This window comes from Capra hircus, chromosome 1 (genome assembly GCF_001704415.2).
Source record: "Capra hircus breed San Clemente chromosome 1, ASM170441v1, whole genome shotgun sequence".
NCBI lineage: Eukaryota > Metazoa > Chordata > Mammalia > Artiodactyla > Bovidae > Capra > Capra hircus.
In genome coordinates, this window is record NC_030808.1 from 53,919,110 (window position 1) to 53,942,277 (window position 23,168).

Genomic DNA, 23,168 nt, shown 5'->3' on the forward strand with positions numbered 1-23,168 from the left:
CCTCTTACACTTTCATCAAGAAGCTTTTTAGTTCTTCTTCACTTTCTGCCATAAGGGAGGTGTCATCTGCATATCTGACAGGTAACTTTAACTTAGTACTATAAAGTATTCAAAGTACAAAGATTCTGCCTCAATTTGATTAAGAGCTGGGGGATACAGAGGTAAAGAATCCACCTGCCAATGCAGGACATTTGGGTTCAGTCTGTGGGTGGGGAAGATCCCCTGGAGGAGGAAATGGCAACCCACTCCATTATTCTTGCCTGGAGAATCCCATGGACAGTGGAGCCTGGCAGGCTACAGTCCATAGGGTTGAAAAGAATCAGACATGACTGAGCACACACAAACGCATGGTTGGAAAAATAAACTATGAAACTCCAGCCAGACCCTCAAAATCAAATCCTTGAGCACAAGACAAGATCCAGAAATCTGTGCTTCAACAAGCCTTCAGGGTAGTTCTTCCTGCACCTAAAATCTATAAACATTGGCTAGATCAGGGTGTGACCAAATGGCTTTGGATTAAGCAGACAATGCTTGGAATCCTGGCTCCTCCCTTTCAGGGTGGAAACTGAATTGGCCCATAGATATTCAGTCAAGAAAACACTTTATGTCCCCACTTGGGTGTGGTCCCACCTGACAGGCTTTTTCTGGATGATTTAGAAGAGAGTTGATCTGGTAGCCAGTACAGAATGAGTCCAGTGCCTTAGGTTAAGTTAGGACTTTGAGTGGAAAGACTATTCATTACTGTATTTCTTAGCATTTATTACAATGTAATTATCTTATTTATTTTCTTGGGCTTTTTTTCTCTTGCTTTCTGAAAACATTACATTATGGGAAAGTTCAAACATATGAAAACAGACAGTAATATCTTCAGTCCTCATGGATCAGTCGTCAAGCTTTGACGATGATTGACCCTAGCTAAACTGACTCAGGCTTCCTTATTAGGTCAGATGGTAGAGAATCTGCCTACAATGCAGGAGACCCTAGTTCGGATCCCTGGGATACCCAGGAAAATTCCCCTGGAAAAGGAAATGGAAACCCACTAGAATATTCTTAACTGAGGAATCCCATGGACAGAGGAGCCTGGTGGGCTACAGTCTATAGTAGTGTTAGTTGCTCAGTCATGTCCAACTCTGCAACTCCACAGACTGTAGCCCACCAGGCTTCTCTGTCCTTGGGATTCTCCAGGCAAGAATACTGGAGTAGATTGCCATTCCCTTCTGCAGGGCATTTTCCCAACCCAGGGATCAAACCCAGGTCTCCTGCATTACAAGCAGATTCTTTGCCGTCTGGGCTACAGGGAAGAGAATTGGACACAACTGATACAATTTAGCACGCACGCAGTCTGATTTAATCTAAACTGCCACCTATTTTGGAGAAGGCGATGGCACCCCACTCCGGTACTCTTGCCTGGAAAATCCCATGGACAGAGGGATTTTCCTACCAGGAATGGAGGAGCCTGGTAGGCTGCAGTCCATGGGGTCCCGAAGAGTCGGACACGACTGAGTGACTTCACTTTCACTTTTCACTTTCATGCATTGGAGAAGGAAATGGCAACCCACTCCAGTGTTCTTGCCTGGAGAATCTCAGGGACGTGGGAGCCAGGTGGGCTGCTGTCTATGGGGTCGCACAGAATCGGACGTGACTTAGCAGCAGCAGCAGCCACCTATTCTCCCTCCCTTGGGTTATTTTGAAGGAAATACCAGACTTCATATCTTTCACAAATTCAGGGAAAAAAAGGACTTTTTCTAACTACAGTTATATATGGATCTATGAAATAAAATGCACTGCCTAGGGCTTTCCTGATAGTCCAGTGGTTATGAATCCACCTTGCAGTGCAAGGGACACCAGTTGGACCCCTGGTCCAAGAAGATCCCAGAGAGCAACTAAGACCGTACTCCAAGACTATTGAGCCTGTGCTCTAGAGTCCAAATGCTGCAACTACTGAAGCTCGTGCACCTAGAGCCATAGTCTGCTGCAAAAAAATGCTACTGCAGTGAGAAGACAACAAGTAGCCCCCGCTCACCAAACTAGAAGAAGCCTGTGTGCAGCAGCAGAGACCCACTGCCGCCAAAAATAAGATTATAATACATTTCTAAAATCTTTTTAAAATGCATTACCTATTTCAAACATATTTTGTTTACTACATAAGTTAAATATTTAAACCATTGTATTGTTTTGTTTAGATAAATGTTTTTCAAAAGCTTTTTTCTTCTAAGTCAAAGGAAATTTTGTCTCCTGCATTGCAAGGCAGTTCTAATATATAACAGAAAAAACTGGAGCAACTCTGGTTGAAAGTTAAACACCTGTAAGACAGCTCACAGAACACTGTGGTTCTGAGAAACAGTGGTTCTGGACACTGTGGCACAGTGTCCCTCTCAGGCAGAAGGGATAGCTACTAAGTTCTTCCATTTCCTGAGGAGGAAAGTATAACTTGCACTCTGAAAGGTGTTCCCGACTGCTACATTCTTCAAGAATTCCCCCTTGCAAGGATTACTGAAAGTTTATTCTACTTTAGAGCACTAGTTACAGATCTTCACCTTCTGATCAAGAATATATTCGCAGATTTCTTTTTCTTTCTTTTTATTTTTACAGAAAAAAAAAGCTCTGTCAGGAAGCAACAGTCACAATTAGGAGAATCTTAAATTCAGAATCCAAATGAGTAAGGCCCATCTTGTGTTCTGTAATAGCTCCGAGGGTGTGGTTAGGACAGAGCATGGCAGTCAGGTGAGATGAGGTAGCAAGGACAACTTTTGATGAATGGACAGGGAGTTAACTGGCTATAGATCCTTCAATAACAGTTGCAAATTTAGCCCCCACCAGCAAGTGAACTTGGCCAGTCAAACCAAGTCTTGTCTCACCCTCCTCTTTCCATATTGAATGCATTCTGCATTTTTATCAGGATAACTCTCCTATGAGACACATGGAATAGCTGTGAGACATGTTGAAGTTGGAAAGCTCAATTCATGTTGTTCTCTTGAACTGGCTGAAGATCGGTGCCAAAAGCAATTGCTACTATATGAGGATTGTGGATGAGGAAGGATGGGGACTGAGGCCAAGAAATGTAAACTGAAGTTATTTCCTCCTATGTCCCTATCAGTCATTTGTTCCCTCCTGAGTTTTCCACCTCTTACTCTTTACAAATTCTATCCTACTAGCACACAAAGATGGTTAACTTCATCCTACTTAAAACACTCAGCTCTTTTAACACTATCATTTTATTTAATTACTAGTCTCTCTCTCTCTGTACTTTCCCAGTTCAACTTTCTGAGCGTATCTTTTCTTTAACTTTATCTTTTAGCTGCACTAGATCTTCATTGCTGGCGAGTGGAGGAGGCTGCTCTCTAGTTGCAGGCTTCTCATTGTGGTGGCTTCCCTTGTTGTGGAGCACAGGCCCTAGGGCTTGTGAGCTCCAGCAGCTGCAGCGCACAGGCTCAGCAGTAGTAGCGCATGGGCTTTCTTGCTTTGTGGAAGGTGGGATCTTCCTAGACTGGGGATTGGATCAGTGTCCCCTGCTGTGGAAGGCAGATTCTAAACTACTGACCCACCAGGGAAGCCTTGCACGTCTTTTTGCTCTGTCTAGTTCCTTTCCACCTTCGTCTAATTGTTTTTCTATCTCCTTTCCCACTCCTAAAATATTGATGTCCATCTATTCTTGATCACATTTTATGCTTCTATAGAACAGCTTCATCCATTTTTCCAGTTTCAACTTCCATCTACATGCTGGTGAGTCCTATATATATATTTCTAGCCCAGTCGTTTTGCCTGCCTTACTGACCCAAGTTGTGGCATATCCTACTTATGCCTTTCAAACATAGTAAGAAATAAACTCAGTGGACTGTCCCAGCAATGCTTCCATTGCAGGGGACATGGGTTCTATCCCTGGTCGAGGAAGTTCTGCATGCCCACATGCCGCATGGTGGAGTAAAAAAGAAAAAAAATTAAAAATAAATAAATAAACTCAGTGACATCCCTGCTAAATTTTTACCACCTTTGGTATTTCTTCTCCTTGAGATATATTATAATCCACCTAGCCATCTAAAGGTGAAAACATAAAACACTCCTTTTCCTTAAATTCCAATAGGTTTAAGTCCTATGGAGTCAAACACACATCTTGCTTGCTATTGTTTCTCTTCTAATTTTACTGCCGTTGTCTTATTTCTTGTCTAAAGCATCTCTAATCATTTATTGAAATTTCTTGCTGACCATAATACCTCTCAGCCAACCTATTCTTTTTTCTTAATTGAAATACAGTTGATTTACAATGTTGGGTTAGTTTCAAGTGTACAGGAAAGTGATTTGATTTTGTATATATATACATATATATATATATGCACATATACATATTCTTTTTCAGATTCAACCCATTCTTTTTTTTAGCATATATAGTTTTTAAAATTTATTTATTTTTTGATTGCAAGATAATTGCTCTACAGAATTTTTCAACCCATTCTTGATGCTGTGAAATACCAATATATGTTACTTCAAGCTGAGTTTCATGACTAGGGAATTTAGAATCTATGCACAGCAAGGTGGGATAGGAAGCAGTTTGAAAGGTTTTGTATTGGCCTTCCTGCTGCAATAGTTCTTATTCCTCAGGCCAAGGACCCAATATGACAGTTACTTCATGTGACAAATATATCGATTCCAGTTTTTACGTTCAGAGACTGGAAAAACAGTCCCCGGTTTCATAAAAAACAATGGGCCTCCTTGAGCTAGATGTTAGCTAGGACTCAGCTACTACTGAGCTCCTTTAAGCCCCCAAGCTAAGAAGAAGAGGGTCATGATGATAATTTAAGATCATAGCCAATACAGATCCTATGTCCAATAGTCTTTAAAAGTCTTATTTATCTTTTCCAGTGTACAGTCACATTGTTAAATGGCTACATATCCCTTTGGGGAAAGACTGGAGGAATAAACATAAGCAATATATACTTTATTTTTTATGATGGTTATAGAGTCCTTCATAGAAAGCCAACCATCTCATCAACTAGTGGATTCTAGATCTAAAAATCAGTTCAGGTCTGGGAGCTAAGCAAGAGATGGTGACTCTTTTATTAGAGTGACTGCCCTCAGCTTCCTGATCCTCTATTTTTTTTTTTTTTTTTTGCCTACACTGTGTGGCTCTGAGATCCCAGTTCCCCAGCCGGGGACCTCCAGGGAAGTCCTCCTGCTCCTCTATCCTTGACTTTAATTGTAGGTGCTAAGAAGCATCTTTTTTCAAATGAAGGGAGATAAGTGATAAATGTATCACTGGAGTAGGAAATGGCAACCCATTCTGGTATTCTTGCCTGGAGAATTCCATGGACAGAGCAGCCTGGTGGGCTATAGTCCATGGGGTCACAAAGAGTCAGACACGACTGAGTACACATCAGCACATGTATCAAATTATTGTTATACACCTCAAACTTGTACAGTGGTTTATGTCAATTACATCTCAATAAAACTGGAAGCTTTTAAAATAAAAGTAGTTGCTCACCTCCACATTAAAAAAAAAAAAAAAGCATCCTTGTTGGCTGCCCATCTACTTTGACCCTAGGCACTGTGATCTATTAACCATCTCCACAACCTCCTGTGAATCAAGCCCCCTTGGCTACCCTCCATCCTTCCTGGTAATTGTAGCCTCCTGGTTTCTGCTTGTTAAATGGCACCATCTGGCTCTTTGACTTCAGGGCCCATCACCCCAAGAATGACATTAACGAGCCCAGTTCTGTGCCAGCCTCACCTACCATCAGCCTGGTCTGCAGAGGACCATAGACCTTCTCAGCCATGCTGCTTCTCCCTTCTCCATCACATTCCTGATGGCCATGGTTAGCTGGGCCCTCCCATGGAACATCCTCTGGTGGGTTTCCAGCCTCACATAACATTCCTGCCCTGCAGGTCCACTTTGCTCACCTCTTTATTCCCTCCTCTACCCTCTGCCAGGGAAGCTTGGGCATTTATACTTTATATGGTGTTGGCTGTCACTTTCCCCTCTCCCCAGACCTCTAAGAACCATCCTAGCAGTGAATCTGCCCCATCTCATGGGATCCTTGCTAAGATCTTAAATCCTGTGCAAAGAGAAAATATTCCTTCAACACAATGAATTCTTGCTTATCTAATGTCATGCTGCTGCTGCTGCTGCTAAGTCGCTTCAGTCGTGTCTGACTCTGTGCAACCCCATAGATGGCAGCCCACCAGGCTCCCCTGTCCCTGGGATTCTCCAGGCAAGAACACTGGAGTGGGTTGCCATTTCCTTCTCCAATGCATGAAAGTGAAAAGTGAAAGTGAAGTCGCTCAGTTGTGTCCAACTCTTCTTGACCCCATGGACTGCAGCCCGCCAGGCTCCTCCATCCATGGGATTTTCCAGGCAAGAGTACTGGAGTGCGGTGCCATCACCTTCTCCAATGTCACAGCCCAGTCCTTTTGAACAGTTGCTTTTAAAAACTAGTGAAAGAATTATCCCCCTAACTCCTGCCAGTGTATGCTGGCTAATGTCTGCAGATCCTTCAGTAGATGTTCTCTTTCCTCCTTTGCCAGGCCCATCACGTCCTCAGCTGGGTTATGCTGGAATGTAATTCTCAGTTATTGGCCTAGTAGTTGGGGGAGGAATTTGAAGGACATTTTTGATGGAAGCACCTGTCACGACTATCTTTGGGGAGGGGGCTGCTCTTGTGCAACATCCTCCAGCATACAGGTTGTGTTAGCTCTTACTAGGGGACTGCAGACCACCTCCAAAAAGTCTGCGAATTCACAGGGCTGTACAGAGCCAACACTTTCAGGGGTATCCATTCCAATGTCTGCACCCGATGTTTCAGGGTCTAAGATTTTTCCCAATCAGTTTGCTGACTTTAGCATATTAGACCTGCCTTGGCTAAAATTTTAAGGCTCTGTAGCTCTGCAACTTTAGTTATTAGAGCTTCTGTTTACTGTTCAGCTGTGTCCATCCATCTAACAGCAGGAGATGTGGGCCTCTGTAAATTACTAGATGCTTTTTGGCTCTCACATCTCATATTTAGTCTTCCAATGCTTGTTAATGGCCCTCAGTTTCTCATTATCCCATTGATGGACATTAATACAACTTACCAGTAAGCAGCCAACTCCACTAACTTTATAGGATCTTTGACACCTTTATTTTCCAAATGCCTGAATTATAGCACTTATGAGGGCATTCTACCATGACATTTTGCCAGACCTCCTCCAGTGATAGCTTCAGCGACTGGACCACCACTGTGTGCCAGGGACTATCCATCCTCTGCATAATACTCAGAATGCTGTCCTTTTGTGTTCGCCAGCAGATCAGTAAGCCAGTTCCAGAATCTCATAACTTGTTTTCTTCTGAGTGCTTCTGGCACCGTATGTATTTGTTCATGTCTTTCAAGAAGCAGATGGCATGAAGGGACTGAGTGTGCAAGAGATTTGTTATACAAAATAACTGCAAAGGAAAAGAAGAAGGGAGACAGAAGGTTAGGAGAGCTGTAAGACCATGATGTAGGTATGACCCATGTGAAGGAGAGAGAGGGAGTTTGGGTAGGAAGAGTGTTGAAATACAGGGCCATTCTAAGGACGTTTCAGCAAGGCTGATGACAAGTCCTTGAGTCTAAGCCATAAGACTGCCCCAACTTTAGAATCCTGCTACTCTTAGTTGCTGGGAGAAATAGATGGGAGTCACAGTGCAGGTGTGAACTTTACAGCAGTGGTGTTCAGATGGGGCCAGTGACTTGCAGTACACAGCTGAAGGGCATATTTGCATGATTGTCGCGCCATAGAGCTCTACTCCCTTCACTAGAAGCCCTCGAAGAAAGAAGAGAAATAGGGTTGTGGCACCCCTCTTCTGAGCACATCAACACTTTATTCTTTTCTCTGAAATTATAATTACACTCCTCAATGATGAGAAAAGAACGTGGGCCAAATCACTTGGCCTAGAAATCAATTCAGGAAAAACATTGACATCTGCCAGTAGTGAGTGAGCTACAGCCAATGGAGAAAAGCTTTATGGAAAAATATTTTCTAACTTCAGTTCAGTTCAGTTCAGTCGCTCAGTTGTGTCCGACTCTTTGCGACCCCATGAATCGCAGCACGCCAGGCCTCCCTGTCCATCACCAACTCCCGGAGTTCACTCAGACTCATGTCCACTGAGTCTGTGATGCCATCCAGCCATCTCATCCTCTGTCGTCCCCTTCTCCTCCTGCCCCCAATCCCTCCCAGCATCAGAGTCTTTTCCAGTGAGTCAACTCTTCGCATGAGGTGGCCAGAGTATTGGAGTTTCAGCTTTAGCGTCAGTCCTTACAATGAACACCCAGGACTGATCTCCTTGCAGTCCAAGGGACTCTTGAGAGTCTTCTCCAACACCACAGTTCAAAAGCATCAATTCTCCAACTTATGAACTGTTAAATGGTAAGTGCCTTGTTCCATCACTTTATTTCCATTTGAAGCTAATTAAAATTAAGCTTCTTGCCCTTTTCTGACCAGCACTATTATCAGTCTTACCAGAGACTTTCTGGGTCCACAACTCAGAAGTGGCAGTAACAATAGCTAGGGCAACTGCAACAGGGTTTTCCCATCTTAATCTTTTTCTCAAATGTAATAATTGTACAGATTCTTAGTCTGAGGTATTTATCACAAATCTTTAAGCCATGTGAAAGGTAGTGACTACTTCAATCTTCTTCCCTCATGTAGGGCATTGCTGAGGCATTGCTGAACTCTCTCTTTTTTGTTCTTTTAGTTGATATATGTATATATATTTTTTCTTTCATTCTTAGCAAGATAATATCAGGTCTCTTCTCAAATGTGACAATTTCTGGACCTTTTCTGCTAAGGTGAGCATATTCTGCAAACAGGTCTCTCTCATGACCAGTGTCCAAAAGTAAGATACTACTACCAATTTTTTTTTTAATGAATACTATTTATTTCAATAGTTCAACATGGAGTGTAGAGAGAGTAATATATGAGAATAGACACTAAGAATAATGTCCTCCCCTTCTTTATCTGCCTGCTTTCTTTATGGCCTTGCTTTATGCCAAAATTAGGCAAAATGACTCAATGTAAGAATTATGATTTTATACCACTAATGCCTTCCCAAAAAGTGACTTTAAAAAATAATGTATGTTTACACAAAATTGCTTTTTCTTTCCTGCAGAGAATAAGAGAGAAATAAAAAGTTAATAAAAGAATTCACTTTCCCATCTTTGTTCTAAGCAGCACAAATTCCCAATTTACTAACCTTGCTATCACTACTCAAATTATATTGTTGGCACCAGCTACATAAAGCGTCTCAAGGTGGCCCATCCATAGGAGCAGACTGGTTGGCCAGGGAAATATTTTGTTTAGAGCAACTTAATAGTTGATATTCTCTTTGGGGGCAACAGAAGCTAAGAAAGAATGAAATAAAATAGTCATAAATAGCATTTGCATAGACCTTCAGTGAAAGAAGTATATTATACGTCTCTCATTAATTATATGAGATGTTAATATATTAATATGTCTTATTAATTTTTATAATTCTGTGAGACAAATATCATCATTATTACTATTTAGGTAATGTATAATATCAACCATCTATTAAAATAGCACATGTGGTCTCAAACCTAGGTGTTAGACTTCTTACTTCCTTAGTCTTTGCAAGTTATTAACACTTTACAAAATACACATGTGTATCATCTCTTTTGTTTTATAGGCCCCATCCACAGGTCAAATCATTGCATTAGATACTAGTTGAGTTATATTAACAAAGTCTTTGAATTTAACACAGTTGATTATTATCTTCATTTCACAATACCCTCCACACTACACACAACCCACCTGCATTCCATTTGTTGCTGTTCAGTGGCTAAGCTGTGTCTGACTTTTTCTGACCCCATGAACTGCTACACTCCAGGCTTCCCTGTCTTTTACTATCACTCTGAGTTTGCTCAAACTCATGTCCATTGAGTCAGTGATGCCATCCAACCATCTCATTCTCTGTCATCATCCCCTTCTCTTCTTGCCCTCAATCTTTCCAAGCATCAGGGTCTTTCCCAGTGAGTTGACTCTTCGCATAAGGTGGCCAAAGTATTGGAGCTTCAGTTTCAGCATCAGTCCTTCCAATGAATCTTGAGGATTGATTTCCTCTAGGATTGACTGGTTGGATCTCCTTTCTGTCCTAGGGACTCTCAAGAGTCTTCCCCAGCACCAGCATTCCATTACTGCCTTCTTTTACTCTAGATAACTCCTTACACACTGCATTCTCCTTAAGGCCAGATATTTGCCTACAGAGGAACATGGCTATCATTAACCACATTATGACACAACACCAAATATTTTTCTAGAGTTAATCCATAACTCTAGACCTACAATATACTTCTTTTCTCATTGCACAGTGGCCCAGAAAATTCATCAAAATCCCAGCAGGATTTTTGTTGCAAAAGGTGACATGCTAATTCTGAATTTATATGTAAAGGGTTCCTTAACCAATAATAAGAAAACAAATAATCCCTTCCCCCTAAAAGAGCAAAATTCTTTAACAGCTATTCCATCAAGAATCTATATGGAGGGTAAATTAACATCATAATTAAGATACTGCTGTACACTCAAGTGGGCTTCCCAGGAGGTGCTGGTGGCAAAGAACCCTCTTGCCAACGCAGGAGATGTAGGAGACCTGGGTTTGAACCCTTCATTGGAAGATTCCCCTGGAGGAGGGCATGTCAATCCACTCCAATATTCTGGCCTGGAGAATCCCAGGGACTGAGGAACCCAGCAGGCTATGGTCCATTGGTTCATAAAGAGTGGGACATGACTGAAGTGAGTTAGCACACACATACATTAAAATGGGCAAATAAAACTATATGTTCAATAAACCTAAGGCTAGAGAGATTAAATTCCCAAAGCCAACAAATTTTGAAATGGTTAATAAGTGCTTGGTAATTACATATCACTTCAGTGTAGAAAAGGAACATAGAGACAAAACATGGTAGACAGGACAACAATTACTCTTGGCTGAGTGTCTATCACTTTCCTAACATAATTTTGTTTTTGAAAAAAAATTTTTTTTTTCAACCTAGCAAAGGTGAGCTGTTAACTTCACTGAGCTTTAAGGATAGAAATTTAACTTATATCTAGCTTCCCTCAAAGCTTGAGCTCTTTTTTTTTTTTTTTTTCCAGTTTTTAAATATTTCACTTGGCTGAACTGGGTCTTCGTTGTGACATGCAAATTTTCGGAAGAGCTTTTTATTCAGAGAATGTAATTTCAAAACCACAGTGAAATCTGAAGATGTCGTATAAAAAGTGACAGCTGTATGATAGTAGAAGCATATGAGAACATTGGTTTGGCAATTATACATGAGTTCAAGTGGAAAGTGGCATGTGAACTCTTAGGTGAGGCATGTGGGTATCTAGTTCCCTGCCCAGGGATCAAACCCTTCCCCCTGCATTGGGAGCTCAGGGGATTAATCACTAGACCACCAGGTAAGTCCCACTTGTGTTTCTTAACCATAAGATGGGAGTTTCAATCCAGTATAGATAAAAAAGATAATTTTAGTAGTTTTGAGAATCAGAATATATCAAAGAATGTTACCAATGAAGTAAGATTTAATCAGGGCTTTTGAGGAAGAGCAGAAGGAAGTTCTGTTGTTCATTTTCATTAGCACTAATGAGTCCTGAGACAGAGAAAATCCTGCCCAGTCTCTGCGAGCCCCTTATATAACCCTCCTCAGTGTTATAAATTCCCCTCATGTCCTCTTCTTTGTCATCCATCATATGAAAAAGAGAGGACCTCCTCAATATATTATATATATATATATAATATATACTGAGGTCTCAGTATACAAATCCTGAGTACAGACATGTGACAGACACCATTTCCTCTCTGATTGCCAATTTCTTTTTCTTTGAGGTAAAATTTACAGTAAAATACACAGATCTTAAGTGTCCTATTTGATAAGTTTTGAAAAATGGTAGTGAACTCCCTGGTCAAGACAGAAAATACTTACTTCACCAAAGAAGTCTTTCTTTGCCCCTTCCAGGCAATGACCACTCCCACCCTATGCATTAGTTGAATAAAGAGAAGTGTCATTTTTCGCTTTGGGTAGGTGGACTGTAGGTGATGAAAAGAGTTACGGAGGAAGAACACTGGGAGTCAACACAACAGAGTTTTTCCTGTCCAAGAGGTAACTCACAGCAATTACTTTCCAAAAGAATATAGACAGGGCAGAGGTTTATTTTAAAATATAGATTTCTAAGTAAGTAAGTTTCAATCTGTCTCCTTTCCTAATTCACTTCAAACCTTTTCATTCATCATTGAATAAACATTTATTGAGCACCGACTATGTTTGGCTCTTCTAGGAGGTTGTTGTGATACCCACACGCACAAACAAATTGACAAATCTTTTTATACTGTTGGGGAAGACAAACAAATTATAAATTAGAGGAGATAAGTATTATGGAAAAGGGGGCATGGGGTATAAGGCACTTTAGGAGGGCCTTGAAAGCCATTACAAGGATTTTGGTTTTCCCTCTGAATCAACAGGATCCAAGAGAGGGTTTTGAGCATTGTCATAATCCAACATATTTCAGAAGGATCATTTCACATACACAATGGAGTATTTTTCAGTGTCTATAATCAACTTTATTTTAATATAATCTAAACACATATCATTTAGAAAATACCAAGAAATATTTATGTACAAGAGCTGATGCTATTGCATTTGAAAAAAGCTGGCAAGTTCCTGCTACGAGCATATCCCAGGAGATACCACTGAGGAAACCTGATATATTGGAGTAGATGTTGTGGCATTTGGCCCAGTTTGATAGCCCTCAGGGTTAACCTGAAGTTGTCAATGTTTGATACTAGATGTAGAACATCTCGTAAAACCACTTCATTGATTTGCAACAAAATCAAAACCCTGCAATCATTAAGACTTCTTATACATATCTAAATTTTTAAGCAGACTGTCATATTTTAAGTCCAAGTTTCCTGGAATAGTCTGCAGTGCTAATCTTGCAAACAAAATATCAATCTCTATCCCATCAAACAGTTTGATAACTGGTACAAATAAATGCCTCTTCAACAGTTCTTAAATCTTTTACTTCTCCCTGTAATTTCAACTTATCATAGAATGAGGTGAAAAAGTCACTTCAATCCACATGTCTTGCTACAACACACAATGTATCAATACTGGCAGTTTTTTGTATATACTCCTAATCTGTAAGATCCAGGTGTAAACAGTTTCCCATCAGCATGTTCAGTTACAGATTGCGGAAGATTCTTGCTTTCACTGATTTCTCGTATCCAGTCTTTTACCAGGTTAATTTTCCCAAAATTAAAATCCTGCACTGAAGTTCCTCTTTCTCTTCAAAAACCCCAAAGGGCTTCAGAGTCTCCACTAGTTTTTGTGTAAGCAGGCAGTTGGTCTCCTTGGGGGCTGCTAAGCGGAAGGGAGAGGTAATGCCATAGTGCTTCTGTCGCGGGTGTGTTTGCTGCGATCCCTGCTTTGTACTGGAAACAGCTTTGTCTCGGCCCAGTCATACTCCGCCCCCCTCTCCTGCAACAGCAGCCAGCCATACTCTGGGCAGGATCCGCTGATATGGGAAGGAGGGGCCTTGGCTGCCTCAGCCCTGGTCCAACCTCACTCCTGCTCTGGCCTAGATAATTTTATTTTAAAATAAAAGTTTTAAGTTTAAAATTTTCTAGCTGCCTTTTTACTAGAGGCACTATAATGTATCATTTAATCCGGAACACTTAAAAAATTACACATAAAATACACATAAAATATAGACATCTTAAGTGCATAGGTTGTGAATATTTACATATGGATGGGTGCATCTAAGTAACTGACACCCAGATGAAGGTAAGCTCACCTAATTACGCTGAGACAAGAGGCATAATCAGGACTGATTGCTTCCCTGTGAATAGATTCTTTGGGGCAAGAATATTGTCAGTGATACATTGTATCACGTCAGGAAACACATTTCTGTTTGTACCATGCCTGGTGATGATAAGGTTGAGTATCTGGTTAAGGTGTACATGACCAAATTTCAACTGTTGCCTATAAGATCCATCTTGTCCAATGTAGAGATTTACTTGAGGCATTTTCAAGCAAATTAATTCCATTCAGTGACTTAGTATTTTTAAAATGTCCCAATCTCATTTGTCCTCTGCTCCCTTAGGGCTGGGCATCTTTGGACAGACAGTCACTTCTGCTTCTGTTTCCCATCAGTTCACAGGTTTTCTTTTTTCATGTAACCTTGTAAGCAGGCTGTGCACCTTGGAAGCAGGAAGCATGGAGAGAGTGGAGCGGCCCAGAATTCAGCTGTCTAGTCACCGTGGAGTTGATTGTAGTCACTTCTCTATCATTAATTATAATCATAGCTGTACCCTTTTAGTGGTATTATGATTTCACTGCAGGCTTTTTGTTAATACTTTATTCCTATAAAGTAAATGAAATGTTTTAGAATTGAGAGGAAATAGCAAGTTGCATTCCTGAAAAGAACCAAGAAACCCACCCTGAAATCCCAATAAAGTCTCCCTTAAACTTTAGGACCATGTGTGGAAAGCATGTAGCCATGTCATCAAAGAATGACAATATTCAAGTTATATTATTCTCTAATATGTTCCTGTCCTGTGCAGCTCATGACCAGGAGAGATCCCACTGGGAACTTAAACTATTTGCCCAGTGGCCCAAGAATGCTACTAAAAGGCTACCCAAAGTGACCTCCATTGTATTCAACTTGCTTGACAAAAGATTGTGGCAGGAAACAGGATAGCTGAAATGGGAAAAGATGAGTGCACACTCACATACGTCCTCCTGTGGGACATGTTGTTTGTGCCAGGGCCTGAAGGCTGGCACTTCTGGCCGTGGATGGGGAGAGTCTAGCTGGAGGCTCTTCCCCCCACCACCTGAGGCTTCAATTTTCCAACTGCCCTAGACCTCTGGCATTCAGTCATGATGATACCAAACATGGGCCCCCAGCATGCCAACAGAACTTGGGATGAAGCCCAGAATGGTTTCCTGCACAACTGTGGGGTGAGGAGATGGATCCCTGGGAACCAAGTCTGGGCGGAATCAGCCTCTCTATCCAGAAGGATGGATCTCCTTCCATCCTCCTCCTCCATAGGCCCCTCTCCTAAGCTAAGCCCAGAAGCACACTTAGCTCTCTTCAGCAGAAAACATGACAACTCCCTCTGAGCATCCTGCTACTCCCCCATTTGTGCCTTTCAGAAAATACCTCCGATTGCAGCCTCTACTTCTCTCCTCCCCTTATTCAACCCACACCAAATCATCTACATTCTCTACTGCTTTCAATCTTCTCCAATCTATTATGTTATCTGTATCTTCTTCAGCTTCATTTGATATGACACTGCTGTTCCTTGAAGCTGTCTTCAGCCCCCGTGCAGCTCTTACCCTTATTAGTGTCTAAGTATAATCACCAAATAATTATCTAGTAGCCAGGTTTCTTCTTACGCACCTATAGAAGGTACCAGGCCCTTTAAACATGAGAAACTGTATTATCCCACATGATTTTTCTAATAGATCTTGTATCCTACACTCCTCGGAAGTATAAGTCTCAGTTAATTTACTTGCTTAAAACTTTTCAGTGGCCCATCACCCAGGGATGGTCTGAAGCTTATTTTCCATGACATTCTGTCACTACTGGCAATTTCTTTGTCCTAAGTCTTTTCACAACCTTGGCATTGGTCCCTATACTGAAAAATGATCTTACATCCTCCTTTACATCTAGATAATTCTTCCTTTAAATTAAGAAACTTCCTGTTTGATCACAGTCATCACATGGTGATACAGTTGTTTACATAGCAGTTATCCCCATTATACTGTAGGCCACTTAAATGAAGGATTGTTTTGCTAGTCATTAATTCTGTGTAGTACATATGCCTGGGATGTAGTAATTATACAGTGGGTACTGCCTCAAAGTTATGGGTCTCCAGGTAGATGCATTAAGCCTTGACATAAAAATGTTCTTTTTCCCAGGAATATACTTTCCTAGCGAGAATTTTTGTGAAACTCTTTACTGACAACTTGTGCTTGAAATGCAGGGCTAATTAAGATAAACATGTATCTCTTTTCTCCCTCCAACTGAAAAACAGATGCCCACATTCAGTGTGTAGAAAAGTACCAGGTAATTACCTGTGTACACACTCAGGGCACAGCATATTGTCCTCCAGGTGTGGGGGTGGAAAATCACCAGAAGGTATCAGGAAGAATGCGGACACCTTCCTTCGTTTTCCAGGCACCCATGCCTGCCCAGCATGAAACTGTAAACGAACCCAGCCTTCTGTGTTAGCTGGGAGACTTCTCCCGTGGACCACGCACCAGCGGACCTCTGGGGAAGAAATAGAGAGGCAATTATGAACACAGCAAGACCCAGTCCTAATGTGTGAGTCTGCACCATGGCCTTTGACTCAACTGTCTTTCTCAAGTGCCAGCTCTCAGATACTAACACTGGACGCCTACTTATTCCAATCTATTCCTCTTAGAAAATAATGTAAGAACATTAAATTTTTAAAAAGAAATTTAAAATTTCCTGTTAAAAATTTTTAAAAGAAACAAATAATACAGTCGGATGTGTAGAGGCAAGTGGGTAGATGACAGTGTGTTCTGGGGTGGGGGTGGGGTCAAACCTTACCTCTGCCCATCTGGGATTCTGACAAAAACACTAACAAAGGAAAAACAGTTGATGAATTCATGCAGCACACACAGTTTAGGGGGAAAAAAGCAAAAACTAGCTTAAAATGGTAGCTTAGACCATCTTATATAACACCTTCTGACAAAGAATAATACATTTGTAAAGAAATGACAGGACAAAGGGAAGCAGTTTCATGCTCCCACGGGTGGCAAACAGTGGGAAGGTAAATATATGAGAGGAAACTAATGGATGAGGTATGTTTGCAGGTTACTCTGGATAAATCTGTCTCCAGCAAAAAGAATATAGATATCCTGCCTTTAGGCAAGAAAAGGCGAGACTTCTCTGGGTTTGCTGCTTCTTAATTGCCCTCAGCTCAAGATTTTTATGGCAAAGAGCATTCATTCTGGCTTCCTTCAATAGAAACATTAAGCCAGATTAGGTCTGGGAAGGCCATCAGTTCAGGGGTCTCATATCTTAAAAATTTTGTTTAGTTTTCTAGCAACATCAATGGTTTAATGGAGACGGGTGTCTTACACATCTGAAGCAAAGTCCTGGAATAACACCCCACTGTGTGCAAAAGACAGTGGGCAGGATATGCTCCCAAGCTTTTCTCCTGAGGGGCAAGGGAGGTCACCAGGGGATAAGGGTCTCAACAGACATTGTAATGGCTAACTAGTGCATGGTCTTCCTTAATTTTATCTCCTTGATAAAAGAGCCTCTTGATAAACGTGAAAGAGAGTGAAAAAGTTGCCTTAAAGATCAACTTTCAGAAAACTAAGATCATAGCCTCTGGTCCCATCACTTCATGGGAAATAGATGGGGAAACAGTGGCTGACTTTACTTTTTGGCTCCAAAATCACTGCAGATGGTGACTGCAGCCATGAAATTAAAAGACGCTTACTCCTTGGAAGGAAAGTTATGACCAACCTAGACAGCATATTGAAAAGCAGAGACATTACTTTGCCAACAAAAGTCTGTCTAGTCAAGGCTATGGTTTTTCCAGTGGTCATGTATGGATATGAGAGTTGGACTATAAAGAAAGCTGAGTGCCGAAGAATTGATGCTTTTGAACTGGGGTATTGGAAAAGACTCTTGAGAGTCCTTGGACTGCAAGGAGATCCAACCAGTCCATCTTAAAGGAGATCAGTCCTGGGTGTTCATTGGAAGGACTGATGTTGAGGCTGAACTCTAATACTTTGGCCACCTGATGCTAAGAGCTGACTCTTTTGAAAAAACCCTGATTCTGGGAAAGACTGAAGGCAGGAGGAGAAGGGGCCGACGATGAGATGGTTGAATGGCATCACTGACTCAATATGCATGAGTTTGAGTAAACTCCGGGAGTTGGTGATGGTCAGGGAAGCCTGGCGTGCTGCAGTCCATGGAGTCGCAGAGTCAGACACGACTGAGCAACTGAACTGAACTGAATTTTATCTTCTGTAACTCTTACAAAAACATCATGAAATAGGTATATTATTATTAACCTACTTTACCTAGAGCAACCTGGAAACTAGAGACACAGGGCTTTAGCCCAGGCAGTTGATTTTAGAGCCTGCTTTTACTTTTGTAATTCTTTAAAGAAGGGGGAAAAATTAAGCCAGATTGCTGTCTTCTTCTGATGACTTCATTAATTTAGAACAGTGTTTCTCAAATCTGGTCCCCAGATTAGCAGTGCCTGGGAAATTGTTGCAAATATAAATTCCCAGGCCCTACCAAGACCTGAATCAGAAAAATCTGTGGCTGGGACTTAGGAATCACTATGCCTTCAGGTGATATTGATAATATTCTGAAGTTAGTCAGGGGCTAATATCAGTTAAGCTTCTTTCCCCACCTGAACCAGAACCTGTTCTTAAAAATGAGCTTACTAGGACTTCCCTGGTGGCACCGTGGATAGGAACCTGCCTGCCAATGCAGCGGACATGGGTTGTATCCTTGGTACGGGAAGATTTTACATGCCGTGGAGCAACTAAGCCTGGGTGCCACAACTCCTGAGTCCAAGTGCTGTAACTACTGAAGCTGGCTCGCCTAGAAGCCTGTGGTCCACAAGAGAAGGCTCCGCAATGAGAAGCTCACCCACTGCAACTAGAGAGTAGTGCCCAGTCCCTGCGACTAGAGAAAGCCCATGTTCAGCAATGAAGACCCAGTGCAGCCGCAAAGAAATATACAAACATATATATTTTAATAATGATCTCACCACAGGTCTCTTGTGATCCTACTGACTCCGACTTCACTGCCCTGGCTGTCATTCTGCTCCAGGCGGCAAACACAGCTTCTGAGTCGAGGGCAGAAGTTGATACAACTGCCTCAAGAGGCGGAGGAGCTCCCTCGAGGGCAGGTGGCCCCCGTGCAAGAGGAACAGCCCCATCAGAAGATGTTTTCTCAACAGAGCATTCCAGTGGTAGTTCCCCCTTTTCTATCTTTATCCTTTTCGATAGTGACAGGATCCTGGCCTCCTGTGTTGTGGCAGGAATGTTCTACAAAGAGGGTTTAAAAGATGAAAGGCTATTATTCTACTCACTTTCTGATGCTAAAATAAGTAATTAGGATGAGAACTAAATCTTCTACTGAGCCACATTCCCTACAAATTACTCACTTTTTGATGAGGGTAAGCATATTCACAGAGTCGTTTATATCCATCTAGTTTCTAAGAGAAGAGAAGAGTGAGTGATTAATCAGACTAAGGTTCATGGTTTTCCTCCCAAGAGCCTCATTCCCACTCTGGACTCTCACCGGGCCTTTGGTGCTCAGTTTTAACTGCTGGCACCAAGCACGAATGACATCCCTGTGGACCAGGTTGACAGGCGGCAGGACTTCAGGTAGAGGGGGGATGGGGATCCGCGTCGGTGTCTTCGGAGGTTTCACACGGGCACAGCGTTGTGATGTGTCTCCTGGACCGCAAGCTGAAGGGGAATGGGATAGAATGAGCAATAACTAACTTTAATGTAGACCTTTCGAATGTCAAAAGTACACTTTTAGTTCTCAGTAGTCTAATCCCCACTGTACAATCCAATGATTCCCAAAAGACTACCTAACCTCCAAGGATGTACGTGTGCAGTCACGTCTGACTCTTTGCGGCCCCAAGGACTGTAGCTCGCCAGGGTCCTCTGTCCATGGGATTTCCCAGGCAAGAATACTGGAATGGGTTGCCATTTCCTCCTCCAGGGGATCTTCCTGACCCAGGGATCAAACCCTCATCTCCTGCATTGGCAGGTAGATTCTTTATCACTGAGCCACCTGGAAAGTCACAAACTTCAAGGGACAGAACCTCAAACCTAAGACTGACTATTTCTGAATCCCTCAGTTTTCTTACTTCCTAAAACTCCCCACTACTCACACACACTTGCTCTTTTGTTAGAGCAATAAGCCACAGACTCCGAAGAGGTTGACCCAGAGACGGCACTTCTCTAGAGGTTAACCTAGAGAGTGCACTTCCAATTCCTGAGGGAATAATAGAAGTTTTTAGAACTGAGGTCATAAATACTCAGTGATATCTTGCCCTCTCAGCACAAGACAAAACAAACCACTCAGCAATGCTACACAACTACTAGCACCCATAGCCCTTGCAGCCCACCGGTTCCCTGATGCACTCACATACTCTTACCATTCAAGAAGGATTCAAAGGACACACCTCCAGAACAGCCACAACTATAGTGACACTAAGTGTAGGTGGTTTGCCTCATTCTTCTAAGTGAATTACAACTGACCCTCCACCCTGACCTTGACCCAGCTTAGCATAAAGTGAAGCGTCAAGGGTGGGATTTCAAATTTATACCCATCTGTACTCCGATCACTACACATTGAGCTCCTTATCTCCCAGCAGCAGAGTAGGAGGAACAATGCTCAGAACCAGGAGGTGAGACTTAAGCTGGGCTTCAAAGTGTAGGATTTACAGAATGCAGGATGAAAGTTTCTTTCCTACTTTTTCAGAAAAAAAATCCCTCAGCCTTCTCAGACCCAAGGAAACACGATTTGAGGAACTGTAGCTCTCTTACCTGTGCTATTTTTGGTATCTCTTTTTCTTTTGGCCCCCTGTGCTGAGTTTTTTGCTTTCTCTGCTTCACCAGAAGTTCCCTGTCCCTCTTCAGCTTCTACTGATGTGAGTTTGCAACTCGTATGTTCTTCAGATTTCTCTTTGGAGTTGCTCTGGGGACAGAGGAACCAGCTAGTCATTGTTTTGGGGTCCGCCCCACTGCATCCACTGCCTGACTTCAGATACCTCACGTCCAAGTCACCAAGACAATCATTGAACTGTGCTGGCAATGTGGAATCCCTTCTGGACATCATCTTAATACTCAGGTTTATAAGAAAGGCAAGCAACGATGGGGAAATGGAAGGCCGATTTGAAAGTATGAGAAAAGGGGAATTCAATGGTTGTCCAGTGGTTAGGACTCTGCTTTCACTGCCAAGGGTCCAAGTTCAATCCCTGGTTGGGGAGTGGGGGAACTAAGATTCTACAAGCCAATCAGCACAGCTCCCTCCTCCCAAAAAGAAAGAAAAGATAAAACAAAAGGCATAGAAGAAACTAGTCTCTGCTTGGAGAAAACCCTAAGATCTCTCATCATATCCATTCTCCCTCACCTGGAAGATTTTTTTCTTCCCTATTTCCCTCCTTGACCTCTACCAGATAAACCTCTCCTGTACTGTTGCTCCAAGCTACTGTCATGAAACTCCTTTCCAACCTATTTACTTTGCTGGAAGGGATATCACTCAACTCTACACACACCACCCTCCCTTATATTCATATCCTTAAACTTTAATCCTCTTTCAGAAGCTCATTCTAAGTGTTAAGTTCATCTAATAACTTTTACTTTATAGACCAATACAAATCAACTGATTCATTCCTACCACTTGATGTAGGTTTATATTTGCTTGTGTGATTTGATCCATACCTGTTATTCCATTTGATTAGGAGGGTAGAATTCATTTCCCTTTTGTTGTAAGAAATACTGGTTAACTCAAAAGAAACAAGAGAACAGTAGGGATAAAACTGTTTGATACAAAGAAACTAACATCTGTTGAGTCTATACCTTCTATCAGGTATTGTTCCACAGGACAACACTCCTTTTCTTTCAATTTTCAGATGCAGAAGTTTAGGCTCAGAGGTTACATAACTAAGGGCACACAGGTAAGCATTTAAGACAGAAATTAAACCACAAATCATTAATCCCAGTTTTGTTCCCAAATCTAAATCCTGTCACCTCCAAGATGGAAGTATGGGACAAATTAACATCTGTATGGCATCTTTACATCTCTATAGCAGGTTTACATTCATACTCAAATCTCACATTTGCGTAGCCCTTACTCAAATTACTAACTTTGGGGCTACACAAAAGGGTTTTTTTTTTTTGGCCACACCAGGAGGCTAGTGGGATCTTAGTTCCCCAACCAAGGATCAAACCCTGGCCCCAAGAAGGATGCTGAGTCTTAACCACTGGACCGCCAGAAAATTACCTGCTTACAAAAGTCTTAGTTAAAATTGGGAGGGCAAAAATGACCTGGTTCTGGGAAAGAGATCTGGAAAATGCTCAAGTTTCTCTGGCAGAGTAGCTCAATTTTTCTAGACAAGCCCCACAGCCTCTCCAAATTTAACTGCTGTCTGCAGTGCTCCTCTGTATGTCTGGTTTCCGCTTATTTCTTGGCCCTAATGACTCAGGGAAACAATGAATGCAGATCCAGTGACTTTGGTTTCGAACCTGTGTCTATAGAAGGGAAACTAAAGGATCTCATCCAGTATACCAGGCAACGATCATATCAAGGAATTTCTTTTTTTAACAAGAGAAGGAAATCCTTAATTTAAGAATCAAGGCAGCTTCTTTTCTACTCAAAAAGAAGTGAGGGAATTCTAAGGGAACTCTTTAGAATTCCAATTCTTAAGGCACCTTCTTTTCTCCTCAAAAGAGAGATTAAGTGTGCCCGACAATGATTCACAAAGACAGACAAAAGCAAACCCATTCAGATTGTACTTACCTCCTTGTTTGTGCTCTCCATGCTCAGAAAGGTCAAGGTTGATAAAATGAAGACTCTCCTTACTTCTAAAATGGCTCCGGCCCAAGATTGCTCTTTTAAAAGTCTCCTCCTCCTTCCGCCACCCATAAGCTCTTTCCTTTTTCTCCTCCCCTCTGTCCCTCCCCCATAACATGTGAAAGCTAAGCTTGCCTGCTTTCTTATTCACGAGTGACTGTTGTATGAATGAAAACATTCGAGGCCCTTTCCTGTGAGTTTTTAACATTATCATTGAGGGTGTGGTCACGGAGACTTTGGGAAGTTGAAAGCTCCTTTAGAAAAATTACAAGGGAACACTTAGAATTCCAACTCTAGGAGTTAGACACAGCTCAGAGGTTAAAGTGTCCGCCTCCAATGCGGGAGACCCGGGTTCGATCCCTGGGTCAGGAAGATCCCTTGGAGAAGGAAATGGGTAACCCACTCCAGTATTCTTGCCTGGAGAATCCCATAGGCAGAGGAGCCTGGTGGGCTATAGACCGTGGGGTTGCAAAGAGTCAGAAACAACTGAGTGGGTAACTCTGAATCATCTTCATTTTCCCAGTGTAACTGAAGGTAATGTTTCTAAGTTCTAAAGT

General features: G+C 41.9%; 1 protein-coding gene and 1 pseudogene across 1 annotated transcript; both read right to left on the reverse strand.

Moving 5' to 3' along the window:
• LOC102172483 lies at positions 12,604–14,041 on the reverse strand (annotated as a pseudogene).
• Positions 14,348–22,578, reverse strand: DPPA4 (developmental pluripotency associated 4). The gene is made up of 7 exons (XM_018053600.1): positions 22,558–22,578; positions 20,583–20,733; positions 19,321–19,490; positions 19,184–19,234; positions 18,785–19,064; positions 16,095–16,290; positions 14,348–14,378 (listed from the first exon to the last, which is right to left on the reverse strand). The coding sequence occupies exons 1-7, from the start codon at positions 22,576–22,578 to the stop codon at positions 14,348–14,350; spliced, it is 900 nt and encodes a 299-aa protein (XP_017909089.1).

Coding starts and splice junctions, on each gene's coding strand:
- DPPA4 (XM_018053600.1), bottom strand. CDS start 22,578: ATGGAGAGCACAAACAAGGAG. Junction 20,734..22,557: donor TGGAGAGCACAAACAAGGAG/GTAAGTACAATC, acceptor CTCTGTCCCCAG/AGCAACTCCAAAGAGAAATC. Junction 14,379..16,094: donor TGCCCTGAGTGTGTACACAG/GTAATTACCTGG, acceptor TTTACTTTATAG/GAATAAAGTATTAACAAAAA.